Source organism: Aythya fuligula, chromosome 11 (genome assembly GCF_009819795.1).
Source record: "Aythya fuligula isolate bAytFul2 chromosome 11, bAytFul2.pri, whole genome shotgun sequence".
NCBI classification, from domain to species: domain Eukaryota; kingdom Metazoa; phylum Chordata; class Aves; order Anseriformes; family Anatidae; genus Aythya; species Aythya fuligula.
Window position 1 is genome coordinate 21,763,630 of NC_045569.1, and position 14,257 is coordinate 21,777,886.

The 14,257-nt window shown below is 49.5% G+C and overlaps 1 protein-coding gene across 1 annotated transcript in view; it reads right to left on the bottom strand.

The window, feature by feature from the left end:
• MAP1A (microtubule associated protein 1A) overlaps positions 1-3,436 on the bottom strand; it is a 60,897-nt gene extending 57,461 nt beyond the window's left edge. The window contains exon 1 of the mRNA XM_032194856.1: positions 3,269-3,436. Coding sequence (XP_032050747.1) covers positions 3,269-3,428 — 160 coding nt within the window. The 5' untranslated portion in view covers positions 3,429-3,436. The remainder of the gene's footprint in view (positions 1-3,268) is intronic.
• Positions 3,437-14,257: the final 10,821 nt, after the last annotated feature.

Consider the following 14,257-nt stretch of genomic DNA (forward strand, 5'->3'; position numbering starts at 1 on the left):
GCTGACAGAGGAATGCAGCTTATCAACCGACAGTCTGCACAGCAGAGCATAAAAAAGTAAACCCTCTGAACATCAAAAAAGCTTACTGCCACTTTCAGTGTCACAGAACATCTATTCCTTTCTGTGTAGCCTTGGAATAGGTAAAAGTAAGATGTGCAATAAGAGACAAGGAGCAAAAAGGTGAAAAGAATGTTTTCCTATGAAATACCGTTGGAAAGCATGATGGATTAAACCAATGTCAAATATAAGTGCCTCTTAATGCAGTGCTGATGAGCATTCCGACCCAAACAGGAGCAAGGTGGCACTCTGCAGGGCATATCCTGCTGACTTTAGCTGCTGTGCCAGAGTCCTGGTGTCCTACTGCAGAGATAGATGATATCTGAGGCACTGCTACTTCCTCTAAGACACAGACAGGAGAGACACTCTTTCAGATTAAGGAAAGGGAGAAGTGAAATTCTCATTTCACTCATTATTTTACTTGTCACAATTTATTCAATGTTTCCTTCCCCTCCAGGAAAGGAATCTCACTCCCCTTGCCACAGTTTCAATTTATACCATGGCAGGACAGTCAGAACATTGTCTTTGCTGATTGGCTTCCTGTTTCCAGATACAGGAGTGTGGACTACACCGTAACAAGGTTTATAGGTGCCCACACTCTTCACACGTACACAGCTTGGGTAAGGTACCATGGAACTCAGTTTCCCATCTCTATCCTAATGCCCTTGTAAACTTCTTTATTTCTTGCCAACATAACTGGCTCATAAGATTTGGCATTTCCTTCTAATATCATAGAATGTCTTTCAGATGTTGTTTTATAACTGGACAAGAGTCACAGCAACAGAGAAATCAGACCAGTATTTGTTAGACGGCATTTTAGAATAGGTGTTGTTCACGTTTTCCACAGATACACAATGCCACTGCATAAGAAGCACCAAGTGTGAGAACAAGCAGGTTCCCACAGTATCCTATATTCATTATTCCATTCTCCTGAACCAAGAAGAAAAGGGAAAGTACACTTTCTGGTTCAGCCAGAGTAAGAGATTTATTCACTTACTTTTCAAGTATCTCCTCCCAGTAAGTTTTTGTGCAGGCAGGTCCCCACAGCCAACAGAAAGAAACAAAATACGAACTGTTTTATCCTTAAATGATAGATAGATAGACAAGTTTGGCTTACCAACTTTATTTGCCAGTTTTGTTAATTTGATTTTCACTGGATCTATAAGCCTCTTCCTAGGCTTGCAAGGTTGCAGAAAAATGCTTTTGTGAAGGGCAAAAGCATTTTGTTATTTATACTGCTTTGTTTCCTGAGGAAATCAAATCCTCTGCTTAGCAGCCTGTTCTACCCTTACACAAGCCTCATGTGAAACCTCTTCAGCAAGGTACTCTTAAGAAATGGGATACATCATTTTTGTACTGTTTCCATGCTTCCAGAACTCCCTGACCAAGGGTATAGCTGCCTCCACCTTTATAACATGCTGTGTGTTGATAGATCTCAAGACACGCACACAGTCATTTTAATGATTCTTGTTATTTATATCAATTTTCAACTTACAGATCTCAATCTATTTCAAGAAGAGGCCATTCCCTCAGTTTCCACAGTGGAGAAAACTCCTCTATGGCTTGCTGGAGGTCATGCACCCCATCAGTGACAAAAGGAAGCCTGTAATCCAGGTTCCTACCTTCTTCAGCAGTTCACTTGCTACTGAGCAAGGCATTCACTTCTACTGGGAGAGATGTACCAATACTCCTGCTTAAATAGCTCTTATGCCAAAAGATGGCTGCACTTGACAGGATTTCATTTCTGGTCAGACACAATTAACTGTAGAATTTGTATGTGTTATGGCACTTAACAATCCGTATTGCAAAATTTGCATCTATTTTTTCTGGAATTCCTAGGGTATTGGCATTTCAATCCATTAGTTTACAGTCCAATCAGCCACTATTTCAAAGATTCGTTCAAAAATGGGATCGAGATGGAAGTTGGCACACCATTTCAGTGAAGTCCCAAGCAAATAAAGCCATCCTGATGTGCAGAAAGCAGGAGCAGCCCTTCAAAGCCTCTCAGAGCCTAAGTGGTCAAAATCCAGTCTATCCCTGCTGAATAGAGTTGTCCCTCGGAAAATGGAATGAAGCACTGTCAGTAGTTGGTAAGTGGCTTGCCAAAGACAGGTGGATGGTAAAGATGCTGAAGTGGAGAAACTGGACACGGCACGACGTTTTTACACGCCCTTCTTAAAACACACCGTCTGTCTGTCCCTTAGTACTGTTGATGGTCAAAAGGCACACACCCACAGAAGTATCTCCCAATAGCGCAGTGTGGCCAATATTTACATCACTGGCATCTTTTAAGACAACGCACCTTGGAAACGAGGGGAGCGCATACCAACTTCCAAGCGTATGAGCTACCCCTCATTTCTCAGTGATGCGCTAAACTGCATGATGAAACAGGACCCCCTCCCCCGCCGCAAGGTCCTCACGGAGCCGGCAATCCAACCTCTCTTTTTCCTTCGGAACCATCAGAAGCTGCCGCAAAGCAAGAACTACCGTCCCGCCGCACCGCCCGGCCCCCGGCCCTTGGAACGGCCCCGCGGCCAATCGCACCGACAACGACCCTTCGCCGAGGGCGCCGGGCAGCGCCCAGCGCCGATCGCCAGCTGCAGCCGGGCGGCCGGCACCGCGCCTCGCCCTGCGATGTGCCGGGCTTTGGCCGCCCGCAGCCCCTCCGCCCGCAGGCCCCCGCCGGCAGCTGCAGAAGTCACTCGGGCGAGACAAAGCCTCGGCAGGAGGAACCTCGGGGGCGAGGGGAGCAAGGCCCGGTCTACCGCTCCTCTACTGAGGTGGAAATTCCAGAACCACGGAACGCCTTCAAACTCCGGACATTTGCGAACAGCGATGAAGGCATTTGGCTAACGCAAGTAGAAGAATTCGCAGAGGGGAAAAAGGAAAAAGGGCAAGCACCCCCGCCGATCGCGGCCCGAACGCCCGCAGGCACGCCAGCCTGCAGCAGCAGCAGAGCCCCGGCCGCCTCCCGCCCGCAGATGACGCCCGGCCCCGCCGCCGAGGCCCCCCCGCCCCGCTCCGCGCCGCCTCGGCCGACACCTGCCCCCCCGCTCCGCCGTCGCCCCGTCCCCCCGGGCCGAGGACGAAGCTCTGCGACCCGGCGGCGGCTCCGCCTGGGGCCGGGCGTCCGCCTCCCGGCGGCGCGGCGGCAGGGCCGGCACCCCGCGCGGCCCCTCAGGCGGCGGCGGCGCCCGGCCCCGCTCCTCACCGCGCTCCAGGGCGCCGCGCAGCGCCCCGCGCTCCGGCTCCGTCCCGACCTCGCCGATCACCGCCAGCAGCGCGTGCCTCCGCGCCTCCCGGCCGCGCGGCCCGCCCGGCAGCCAGGGCGCTGCCGTCTCCATAGCGACCGGCCCGGCCGTCGTCTCCATGGCAACCCGGCGGCCGCTGCTGCAGCGCGCCGTGACTGGCGCACGGCTCTTAAAGAGCCCCGAGCTCCGCCCCGCTTGGCCCGGCCGGCGCGCGCTGCTGCGCTACTGCGGCGAACGCGGGCGCGGCCTCAGGGGGCGCGGCCTCCGAGGCCGCAGCCGGGCCCGGCGGCGCCGCGCCCCTCCGCGGGCCGGGGCCCCTTGCCTCGGCCCGGGATCAGCCTCGGGTCCGGGTTCCTCGCCGGCTCGGGGAGCTCGTGCCGCGGGCCGCGCGCAGCCGGCCTGCCCGAACCCGCGCCGTCCGCAGGCGCCAAGCGCGGCGCCGTCGCTACCCGGCCGGCGGCTGCCGCGAGCTGTCCCGGGCCGCAGGGCGGCGGGGCTGCCGGTCCCCGGCCAGGCGCAGCAGCGCTCCGTGAGCCGGTCGAGCCGTGAGCCGAACTCACGGCCTGTGAAAGAATAATCGTTGTTGATCTGACGGGAGAGAGTTGCTTAAGTACTGCTTAAACTCCGCAGAGGTTGTTAAGTGCCCCGTATTGGGTTATTGCAATATCCACAATAAAATCATGGAAGCCAGCAGTGCTAAAAGATGCCCAGGCTTGCCATCATTTACTTTTCCTTCTTCTCTGTCCCGCGGTAGTAAACAGAACAGAGAGATCGTTGTCTCCTGGCGATTCTTTTCCCTATTCAGTTGCAGACGTGTACTTGTCTCCAGTGGTACATGATGAGCTTTCCTAGATTCCAGAAGCAGGGTATACAAGAAAAATCTCTTTGAACTTTACCCTCGGGTGTAAAACAGTGGTTGTGAGCAGTCACCTGCTGTGTAGACAGGACTTCTTAACATGCAGAGTGACCAGAGAGGGCCTTAGTTCAGGACACAGATCCACAACCCTAACAATCTGTTCTAGCTAGCCACATCTTGAAAGCACTTCAGTGCAGTATGTGGAACAACCAAGCAAACACAGAGTATGAGACTTCGGTGTGCCGAGCGAGGGAGAAGCACCGGAAAGTAGTAAAATCCATGTCTCTTGTGACGAAGGAATGGAGAGACATCTTGTGCTGATGAAGCTGAGTGGAAAGGCATCCCAGCTACTTTAAAACAAGATTGAAGTCAGAAATAATCTGCAGTGTTTCCTAAAGCAGCGTCAGGTTCTGCCCCCTGCAGTCTGCAAGATTTCCACAGAGATGAGCTACAGTCTAAGAGGCTTGACGATAAACCGGTGTCTTGTCCTGCTTTGTTCCTTTGTGACTTGCCAAGCCTGCCGAGGGGACACAGCTGAAACCTCAGAAGGTTCAGACAGCATTTTGGCAAGCATATATGAATCTGAAAATCCGTACTGTCATAAGCCTCTGTGAGAAGCTAGTTGGGAAAACAGCCAGCCACAGAAAGAGGGAAAAATCCAGAACAGTTATTTCTGCGGACTACTGGAGATGTAACTAGCTTACACAGTTTCTCAGTTTGAGATCTTTACTCAAAAGGAGATCTTCACTCTCAACAGATGAGTGAGGGGATGCTGCAATAGGTTGTTTTTTTACATTACATTGTGGCGACGTGGCTGGCTATGATATTTAATAAATAAATCTTACAAATAGAGAATTAGTGCATCAGAACAGTTTAACTTACTTTTGTGTGTTGTACCTTGCATAACATCATTAATTTGATTTGTCTCAAGGGATTGTATGGAAGCAAGTAAATACATGAGTAAAGAGAGAAACCTGCAAATAAACATCAGCGTACAATAAATTCTATCTTGAAAGTAGGATTGTAGATCACGGAGGGCAAATATGAAGATGCAAGATTTTTGGAGATTTTTACACCAGCTGGTAGAAATGCCTTCTGTTTTCAGGTGATTCAGTCTTAACATTTGCTGCTTATTTTTGACATGGTAGCTTTCCAGAGCTGCAGCTTTCCACTGCAGTGCAGAGAGACTCCTCCAGCTGGCTTTCTGCCAAGGGGAAAAGAAACAGGAGGCACGCAAACTATAGTGAAAGCTTAAAAAGAACGTCCAAGCATGGTCCTGTACCATAGTGACAAGAACCTCTTGGGAGGACAGTTAAGAAAGGTGTTTTCATAGCGTGATCAATGCATGTTCTTTAGCAAATGATAGAATCACGTCGTTTCTGTTGTTTTCTGATGTAAATCGGATCTCTCTGTGGTCACAACAGAAATGGAGTAGCAGTGCAGCCATACTGGTGTTACATTTCATCAGCCCTAGTGTGTGTGCTCTGCATCAGGTAGCGAAAGGAGGGATTTCTAGCCTAAGAGTTTCCTCCTTTTCCCTGTAAATCCACATTTTAGATGCATCCAATAGATTAGAGCAATTAACGTGCAAATTTCTGCTTTCAAGCACCATGGCAGTAATAGGCACCCCTGTGAAGCATCACAAGCTGACTGGGGCTGAGTGCAGATACCACAGGTCCTGACAAGCATCAGGTGCTGACAGAATGAGAGGTTGCAAAAGCAGACAGGAGTATCTCTGAACAGAGGTAGCTGATGAATCACGGGTAAATGACCATTATAAAAATGGATTTAAAAAACAGGCTCAAAAGAGCATAAATAGGATCTTCATAATATCAAAGGAAGAACAATCTACTTAATTTCATTATCTTAGTCCTTTAGCCTGGAATGCTGACTTTCTCTATTCCCTAGCTAAAAATGACCATATGAATAAAATTACTTCTGGGAGCCAGAGATCTATGGCAGTATCTGAATAAGGCTACTGCCTTTAACCAAGGTAAAATATAATTTAATTTTGGCTGTGACCTTTCTGTGTAGCAGAGAACAATAGGTGACTTCCTAAAGGGACTCTGCTCTTTATAAAGGTCCTGATCTCACCTGCAGGAATCACAGCTGTCCTTGGAGCAGAAGAGCCCGGCATTCATAATGCTTCCTTGTAGAGATGGAACTGTTTTGCCATTTATACTGACACTTCCAAGTTGTATTGTAAGATACAGAAAGAGAAACAGACAGCTAAGCCCTTCAGTTTGACCAAACCATTTTTTTTTTTTAAATTTTGATATATATTTTTAATTAATATGTTTTGCTTCTCTTCAGCCCTCTGGATGATTTATTGGAGCAGTCCTGCTTTTCTTCCAACTTCTGTTGTACAGAAGGCTTTGCAAGATACTGAATGTCTCCTGTGAAATTTGGAATGACTGCAGCTCTGATCAAGACAGGGATTTACCTACCTATAAAATTATCACTGTGTATTCATTGTGTCATTTCCAATGATGCAGAGCTTTTGAATTAAAGTAGATGTTTATCAGACCAAGGAAGGTACTAATTTGTGCTGATGCAGCAATTCCTGTTTGAACTCAAGGTGATTTTTAATGCATTAAATATTAAATACAAAGTGGCCAGAATTCTTACCTCTTTGTTTAATCATTCCTCGTAATTAAAAACAATTAAAATAATGTACTTGAAACAGTCAGGCAAAGCACAAGCATAAAAAATGTGCAGAAATGGAATAGATTTTTGAAGACTGAGCTGTACATGTTGCCAGCAACCTCACTGAACAGTGCAAAGAAATTATGATACTACACTTTCCACCATATCTGTGCATGTCTTTCACAATTTCCCTTGCTTGGTAAAGCCAGGTTGTGATACTAAGATTTCTCCAGAAGAAGGTGCAGAGAAACTGTGTGATCCTGGCTTGCAGGTAAACAGTTAAACTTCGGTATTACATGGTGCTTTTTATGTTACTGAATATTAGGCATATTTATGCCTAACATAAGTGATATGTAAGCCAATAACTAACACGCATGCCCAAGAAGGAAGCTTATTGGCTGTGGTATTGCTAGCTATGTACGGCATACATGATTAAGTACCCACCCTTTTTGTTTGTTTGTTTGTTCTTTGGTTACATTCACGTGATGAGCACATCTTTGGGGTCAGTCTTTTCACAACTTAAGAATATACATATATTGGATTAATGCTGAGGCCCTTTGCCTGAAGGTCATAGGAGAGCAAGAAACTGCATTGTTGAATACCAATGCTTGACACTTTTCCCATTGTATACCTTTCAGTGCTCTACTACTTCTAGAGTACACAGCCTCTGAACAGTGGTTAAGTGATCAATTCTTCTATGTTTGCACTGAAATTCAATATTAACAAAAGGCGAAATAAGCCAATGTTAAATAAAGAAATATCTGACTAAAATTAAGTTTGACAAAGAAGTGCAATAAGGAATAAGGTATCAGAACAGAGTATCTACAAAAAATGCTGTTTCATTTACCCTCTGGGACTGACTTAGAGACCATCCTGCAAGGTGGGCATTGCTGTGACCTAAGGAAGCGGTCCTCAGGCCTGCTGCCTAAGGAGTTCATGATACCACAAATACATCAAGGGAAGCAGAGTCCTCCACTTTCATGTCTCAGAAGGTAACACAAGGAAAGTAATTGTTTACATATATTTATCCTATAGCACAAGTCAGAGTAATGTGTCTAAGTCGTGCAGTCATGTATCCGTCTGTACGAAATTATTTAAAATTATCTTAGTTTTCCTTTAAAGTTTGATAGAAACATAGTGTCACTTGGCCATATATTACTCTTGAATCGAGCCACTGGAAGTTTAGGAAGCGTTTTCTCAGGATCCAGAATTAATCTTTCTCAACAAAAAAGGACATCAATGTCAGCAGGGCACCCTCTAGGGGCCATTGTGTAATTTTTGTACACTGTTCTGAAACTGATTTAATGTTAAAAACAAATGCCAAGTTAATCATTCTTATTTATTAATTAAGCTTTGGCATGGTCCTGGAGGAGGTGACAAGGACAGTGCAGCAGGGAGCTGGTATGAGGCTAAAGGTGAGACAGCTGAGAGGGGATTGTCACTCCTGGCTGCCACCATGAGCAACTCCCTTTGGGTACTGGCATGACTAGGTTTAATGAAAGCACAGGGATGGGATGAGTATGGGTTGTGTCCACTATCCATGGCTGGATGGCATGTGGCTTTCTGGGATGACAGTGGCCAAAATGGTGTATGCACTGATCTCTTTCCTTCTCCCACATTCCCACGTAAATTTATCAGAAAACCCATGACCTTGTTTTCAGCCATGGCCTCCAAGAATGATGAAGGTATTTTAGCTCAGGAAACAAACAGTAGAGTTCCAGGCTCTGGTAGGGATCAAATGTGCAATGTGTGATGTCATACACTGTGTTTTCTGATTCTGTGTTCTGAGGAGGGACTCCACGTCTAAAATTCTATCAGCTCTCCAAAAGCTCCTCTCCCACACCCATACCTAAATGCCTCCATTTTTCTTGGTCAGCTTGTGCCACTTTGTCAGCACTGTGGTGCTGGTGAGATGCCAGTACAGGCCAAGACTGTAAAAGCTCACTGACTCTCCACACTGTGGGGATGGCATCAAGGCCTTTGGTCGCAGGCCAGGGCAATGACCAAGGATGCTGCTGTGCCTCAGCATGTCCTCCGGAACCCTGGAGGAAAGCACCAAGTTCCTGGCTCTGTCACCTCAGTAAGTTGTGAAGTACTCGGTCTGGCTCTTCTTTTGCCATCTGGCAGATAATAAAGACACAGAGCAGAGTGCTGTGCTGGGGGCTGCCGGCCCTGGGGTCACTGTGCTGATGCGGGAAGGCAGACACGGTCTGTTTTGCATCTCTAGTGCTTCGGAGACCTTCTGCTGGGTGACGAGCCTCCCGCTCCGGTGGCCTGTGTTTGCAGTAGAGGTGGCAGGGCTGCCGGCCTGCGGCAGGACCCACACGCCCCAAGCTGCCCAGACCACACCAGCTCCTGCGAACCCAGGCCTGGCGTTTGGCCCCAGCCTCCGGTGACGTCCCCCGGCTCCCTGCTGCCCGCCGCGGCTCGGAGGCGTTGGGGAGGGCCCCGCTACTCCGGGCCTCGGGGCCGGCCGGGCCCCGCCGTCCGCCTGAGCGCCCCGGCCGCCCCAGGCCCCAGCCGCAAAGCCGCGGTGCGGGCGTCGGGCGGGGCCCAGCCCCCTACCGCCAGCGGGGCGGGTCCAGCCGGCGGCGGGGATGCGGCTCGGGCGCCTCAGCCCCAGACCGAAGCGCCGACGCTGGCCCCGCTCGCGGGCTCCCGGCTGCGACCAGGTACAGGCGGCCGGGGCTGGGGCGGCGCCGCGGCCTCCCCCTTCCGTCGCCCCCTTTCCGTCGCTCGCGGCCGCCGCGTCCTCCGTGCTGCGGCCGGGGCGGCTCCGTCCCTGCGGGCGTGAGAAGCGCGCGGAAGTCGCGGAGCAGCTCCGCGGCGGCGCTTGCGGGGCGCCGCTGGGCCCGGGCCGGCCTCGGACGGCCTCGCCGCCGCGGCTCGGGGCGCTGCGCAGGCCTTGTCCGGGGAGCTCCGACGGCGGGCCGGGGGCGCGCGGGGGCCTGGCCGCCGCGCCGGGGGGGCGGGGACGCGGCCAGGGCGCGGCGCGGGCGCGATGCGCTCTGCGCGGGGGCGGGTCCCGGGCGGCTGCGGAGGCGCGGGGACGCGGCCCGTGGCGGGGAGCAGGGCTGACCCGCGCGCTGCAAGCAGCGAGCTGTGGGACGTGCACGCGGAGACGGCGGTGACCGCGCTGCCTCTGCAGTTGCCCCAGGTCAGCTGTAAGCGCAAGGGCTTCCAGTTAGCTCCAGGCATCTTCCATGTTAAACAGCACGGCAGCCTTTAGTGACCTCTGGGTCTGTAGCATACCGGGCGTTCTTATTTGCCGTCGGACTCGCAGGCCCTGAGAATGCTGTAGGCTATGCAGTGTTTACTCCCGGGTTAGTAGAGCAAAGGATAATTTGTACAGGAATCGGCCAGGCAGGTTTTGTTTGTTTACTTGTTTTTTTTTCCCTTGTGAACAATAGCAACTGTGATAATAGAGTACGATACTTAAACTTAGATTTTCAAAGACAGGTAACACCCTTAGTCCTTTAGTAAGCCTAGGTATCTTATTAGGTGCCTTAGTTCTTGTATCTAACTCTCACTTGAAATCAAGATCTGGTATTCACAGAATCACAGAATTTCTAGGTTGTAAGAGACCTCAAGATCATCGAGTCCAACCTCTGACCTAACACTAACCAGTCCTCCACTAAACCATATCCCTAAGCTCTACATCTAAACATCTTTTAAAGACCTCCAGGGATGGTGACTCCACCACTTCCCTGGGCAGCCTGTTCCAATGCCTAACAACCCTTTTGGTAAAGAAGTTCTTCCTAAGATCCAACCTAAAACTCCCCTGGCGCAACTTTAGCCCATTCCCCCTCGTCCTGTCACCAGGCACGTGGGAGAACAGACCAACCCCCACCTCGCTACAGCCACCTTTAAGATACCTGTGGAAATTCGGTGTTCTCCATCTGAATACTATCCTCATCTGAGGATAGGACCTGAGGCTGCTCTGAGACACAGAGAAATAGATTCAAAGTGAAAGTAATTATGAGTACTAGGAGACCTGGTTCTCATTTTTCCATCCCAATTAGTAGACTATGTTAGAAAGGAATGCTCAGAATAAAATAAACTATAGCTTCAACTGTCCATTGCAAACTCTATAAGATACAAGAAATTCAACTGATGCTCCATCTCGCATGGAAAAGGGAATCTCCAGTATGGGTGGATCAATGGCCACTCACAAGAGATAAGGTCGCGGCGCTGCAGGAGTTGGTTCAAGAACTCCAACGAGGACATATTGTCTGTGTCTTTCATCCCTTCACAGCACATCTACGTTTGGACTCTCATCCTAACTTACTTACATTTTGACATGGAATCAATGTCAAAGTGTAAGTTTTATAATTATGTTACTGAAATTTCATCACAGGTATGCATCCCTTTTTTGCTTATGATCACCCCATACAGATATTGCTGAAAGTTGTCCTATAGTCAAGTTGCTATTCTTCCACTTTTCTTCTGTTTGTAAGGCCTGTTCTGGCATGAAAATAAATCAGGTATTATATGCTTTGTCTTTGCAGATCTATGTTGCTTGCTAACTCATCTCCTTATTACCTTCTAGGTACAAACAGGTAATTTGTTTGATATGTTATCAACGTTTTCAGAGATCTTAAAGGAATTTTGAGAGACTGGTACATTTGACACTTCTAGTCTTCAGATACCCCATTATCCTCCAGGAGTTCTAGAAGGTAACTGCTAAGACAACATGTTTTAAAATGAAAACTCAACAGATTTTAAAGTATCTGGCTTAGATAAGCACTCTTTAAAAAGTTTCATCCTGGCTTTAAGGGTGAAGTCTTGGCCGTTGTCATTGTCTTTTAACTGAGCTAGCTCCTGTTCTCTGATAACCATTTTAGAGAAGAGCAGTACATGCTTCAGCCTTCTTGACGTTGAGCTCCCAGCAGCATCCCCTCAGAAAATGGCAGACCAATGGTTCTTCTGGTTGTTGTTTTCCTGCTAATATGTCCATAAAATAATTTTCTTCTTGCTCTTGGACCGTTTCTATCTTTGGGCCTTTGCTTTTTTCATTCTTGTCCCTATATGCTTCTGACGTTCTTTTACACTGATCTTTTACGAAAGCCAGAATGATTTCCTCCATGTTTGCATGTCATACCTGAGTCAAATTAGTTTCCTGTGGTGTACAGGGTTATCCTTTCTTTGTATTAAGATAGTTTGCACTTGTACCTTTAGTAAAGACTGCCATCCCTTTGTAACTTCTTTTGTGGCATAAGATCTTACCTCCTGCCAGTTACCGTTTTATTGTTGTCTGTTTCTCAAGATCCATTCTTTGTTTTTTCTGCCCTTTTTTTCTTTCCAGAGATAAATTCTGTCCACTTACATGTACTTCTGTTGTTACAACACAATTCCTTTGACTTTCCCTCCCTGTTAGTGTTAACTGTATCTACTGTAAAAGCACCTTCAAATGAAGGTCTGGATTTTGAAGAAGGACTTGGCTTAGGTAGACATTTCAAGTGCTCTAATGAAGAACATGTATTCTGTAGGAAAAGCTAATAAAAAAAGTGCTGCTGGCATGATAGAATTGGAAAAGATGATGTGAGGAAAGATACAGGTGTGTAATATTCTGTCTATAAGAAAAGGAGCATATTCATAAACACTGAAGTGGAACACAGTAGCAAGGTTAGAAACATTAGTAAGTCCAGCTGGGATCAGTAGTGGTGTACCACAAACTTTCCCCAAAGATGAGGGCTCATGCTAAACACCTATGCTTTAGAAGGCAGCTTTACTTTCTACTTCACCAAAACACTGTGGAATTTTACGGTTTTAATGTTGAGAGTAAGCACAAAGGAAGACCATCTAAAATGCTTTCAGTCTGATGGAGGCAGAATTCTGCATGAAAAAAAAAAAATGAACAGACTGCAAGAGCCCATTCTAAAACTTCTGAGCCACTTAGGGATCACAGACTGCTAACCGTCCTTTAAGGAACCTGGTATTCTTGTTGGGTCCCTGGGATAAAGCATGTTGTGAAGATGAACTCTGGCTTCTCTAGATGGGTAGCAAAAGCCTATCAACAACTTCAGCTTTCAAGAGGATTTAGTAGTCAGAGGCCTCACGGCGTGCTTCAGCATCAGGACAAACTTCACACGCTATCCAAAGTAGTACATATTTTGGAAGCTAGTGTATCAGAAAAAGCTTTACTAACACAATTTAATGTGTGCTAAAGGAGCATCTTTTGAGAGGTGAACAGCCAGCCAAAAAAGCATCCTTCCTCCGTGAGAACTGTAAATATTTATAGCTCGTTTAACATTCTTAACATGAGTGTCCAAGCTTGGATTTCACATTACATGTTAAATTTGTTAACATGAACTCTTATTTTCAGGGTTTTACCATGTGCGACTTCACGCCTATAACTTGAATACTACCAGTTTTTTCCAGGCCAGGTATTATTTTTCAGTCTTCTTTGTTCTCAGTTCTACAACAGGTTTTTAAATAAAATACATAGAATTCTCATCTATAACACATGGAGAGATGCAGCAGTAAAAAAAGAAGAGTTGCAAAAGAGGATTTGAATTAGTCTGTTCAAACTAATTTTTAGCAAAAAGTTTAGCTCTACAGCTGAAAGACAACCACGTGGTCTTAACTTGCGCCCAAGCTTCTCCAGTAACCGTTGGTATTAACGCAGGAAAATGAATCGCATTTCACTTCCCTCGGGTGCCTAGAATTTTACATAGAACAGCATCACGGCTGTCCGGGATGAGCGGCGTTCAGTTCCGTGCCGGACCTGAAGGAGCTCCGGGCTTTCGCGTGCCAGTAACGACAAAGGGCGCTCGGCAGGGGGGCTCTGGCGGGCCGGCTGTCCTGCCCCCGCCCCTCCCCTCTCCCCGGTTCTCACGGAGAGGCCGCGTGCGCGGCGCCTCCCGCTGAAGGGCGCGGGGGCCGCGGCATCTCCGCTGCGCTCGTCCCGCGGCGCCCCAGCCGCCGTCTCCCTGGTAACGGCGCCTCCCTCGGAACGGCGGCGCGGGGCGGGCCGGGCCGGGTCGCGCGCCGCCAATCCGCGCGCTGCAAGATGGCGGCTGCGGGAAGCGTGGCGCGGGGCGGCGGCGGGCGGGCGCCGTAGGGCCGCGGCGGGTGGGCTGCGCCGCGCGCTGCTGCTCCGCGGCGCCCGCATGGATCCCGGCGGCAGCCAGCCGGACCCCGGCCTCTCGCAGCGAGGCACGCCCTGCCTGATCGTGGCGGACTCGCAGCCCGAGAGCGTGCGCCCGGAGGAGGACGCGGAGCAGGCCTGCCTCGGCGTGCTCGCCCGCCGGCTGCCGGTCCGAAGGAGCCCGAGCCCCGTGCTGGTGAGCGGCGGCCGGCCCGGCCCGGCTCGGTTCGGCCCGGCCCGGCCCGGTCCGGCCCTGACGCGACGCGTGCCCCTGTCTTGCAGGAGATCGTCCGCGGACCTGCCGGCAGCCGGGCGCCCGCGGGCGGCGGGGCGGACAGGGAGCGACCCGCAGGTGAG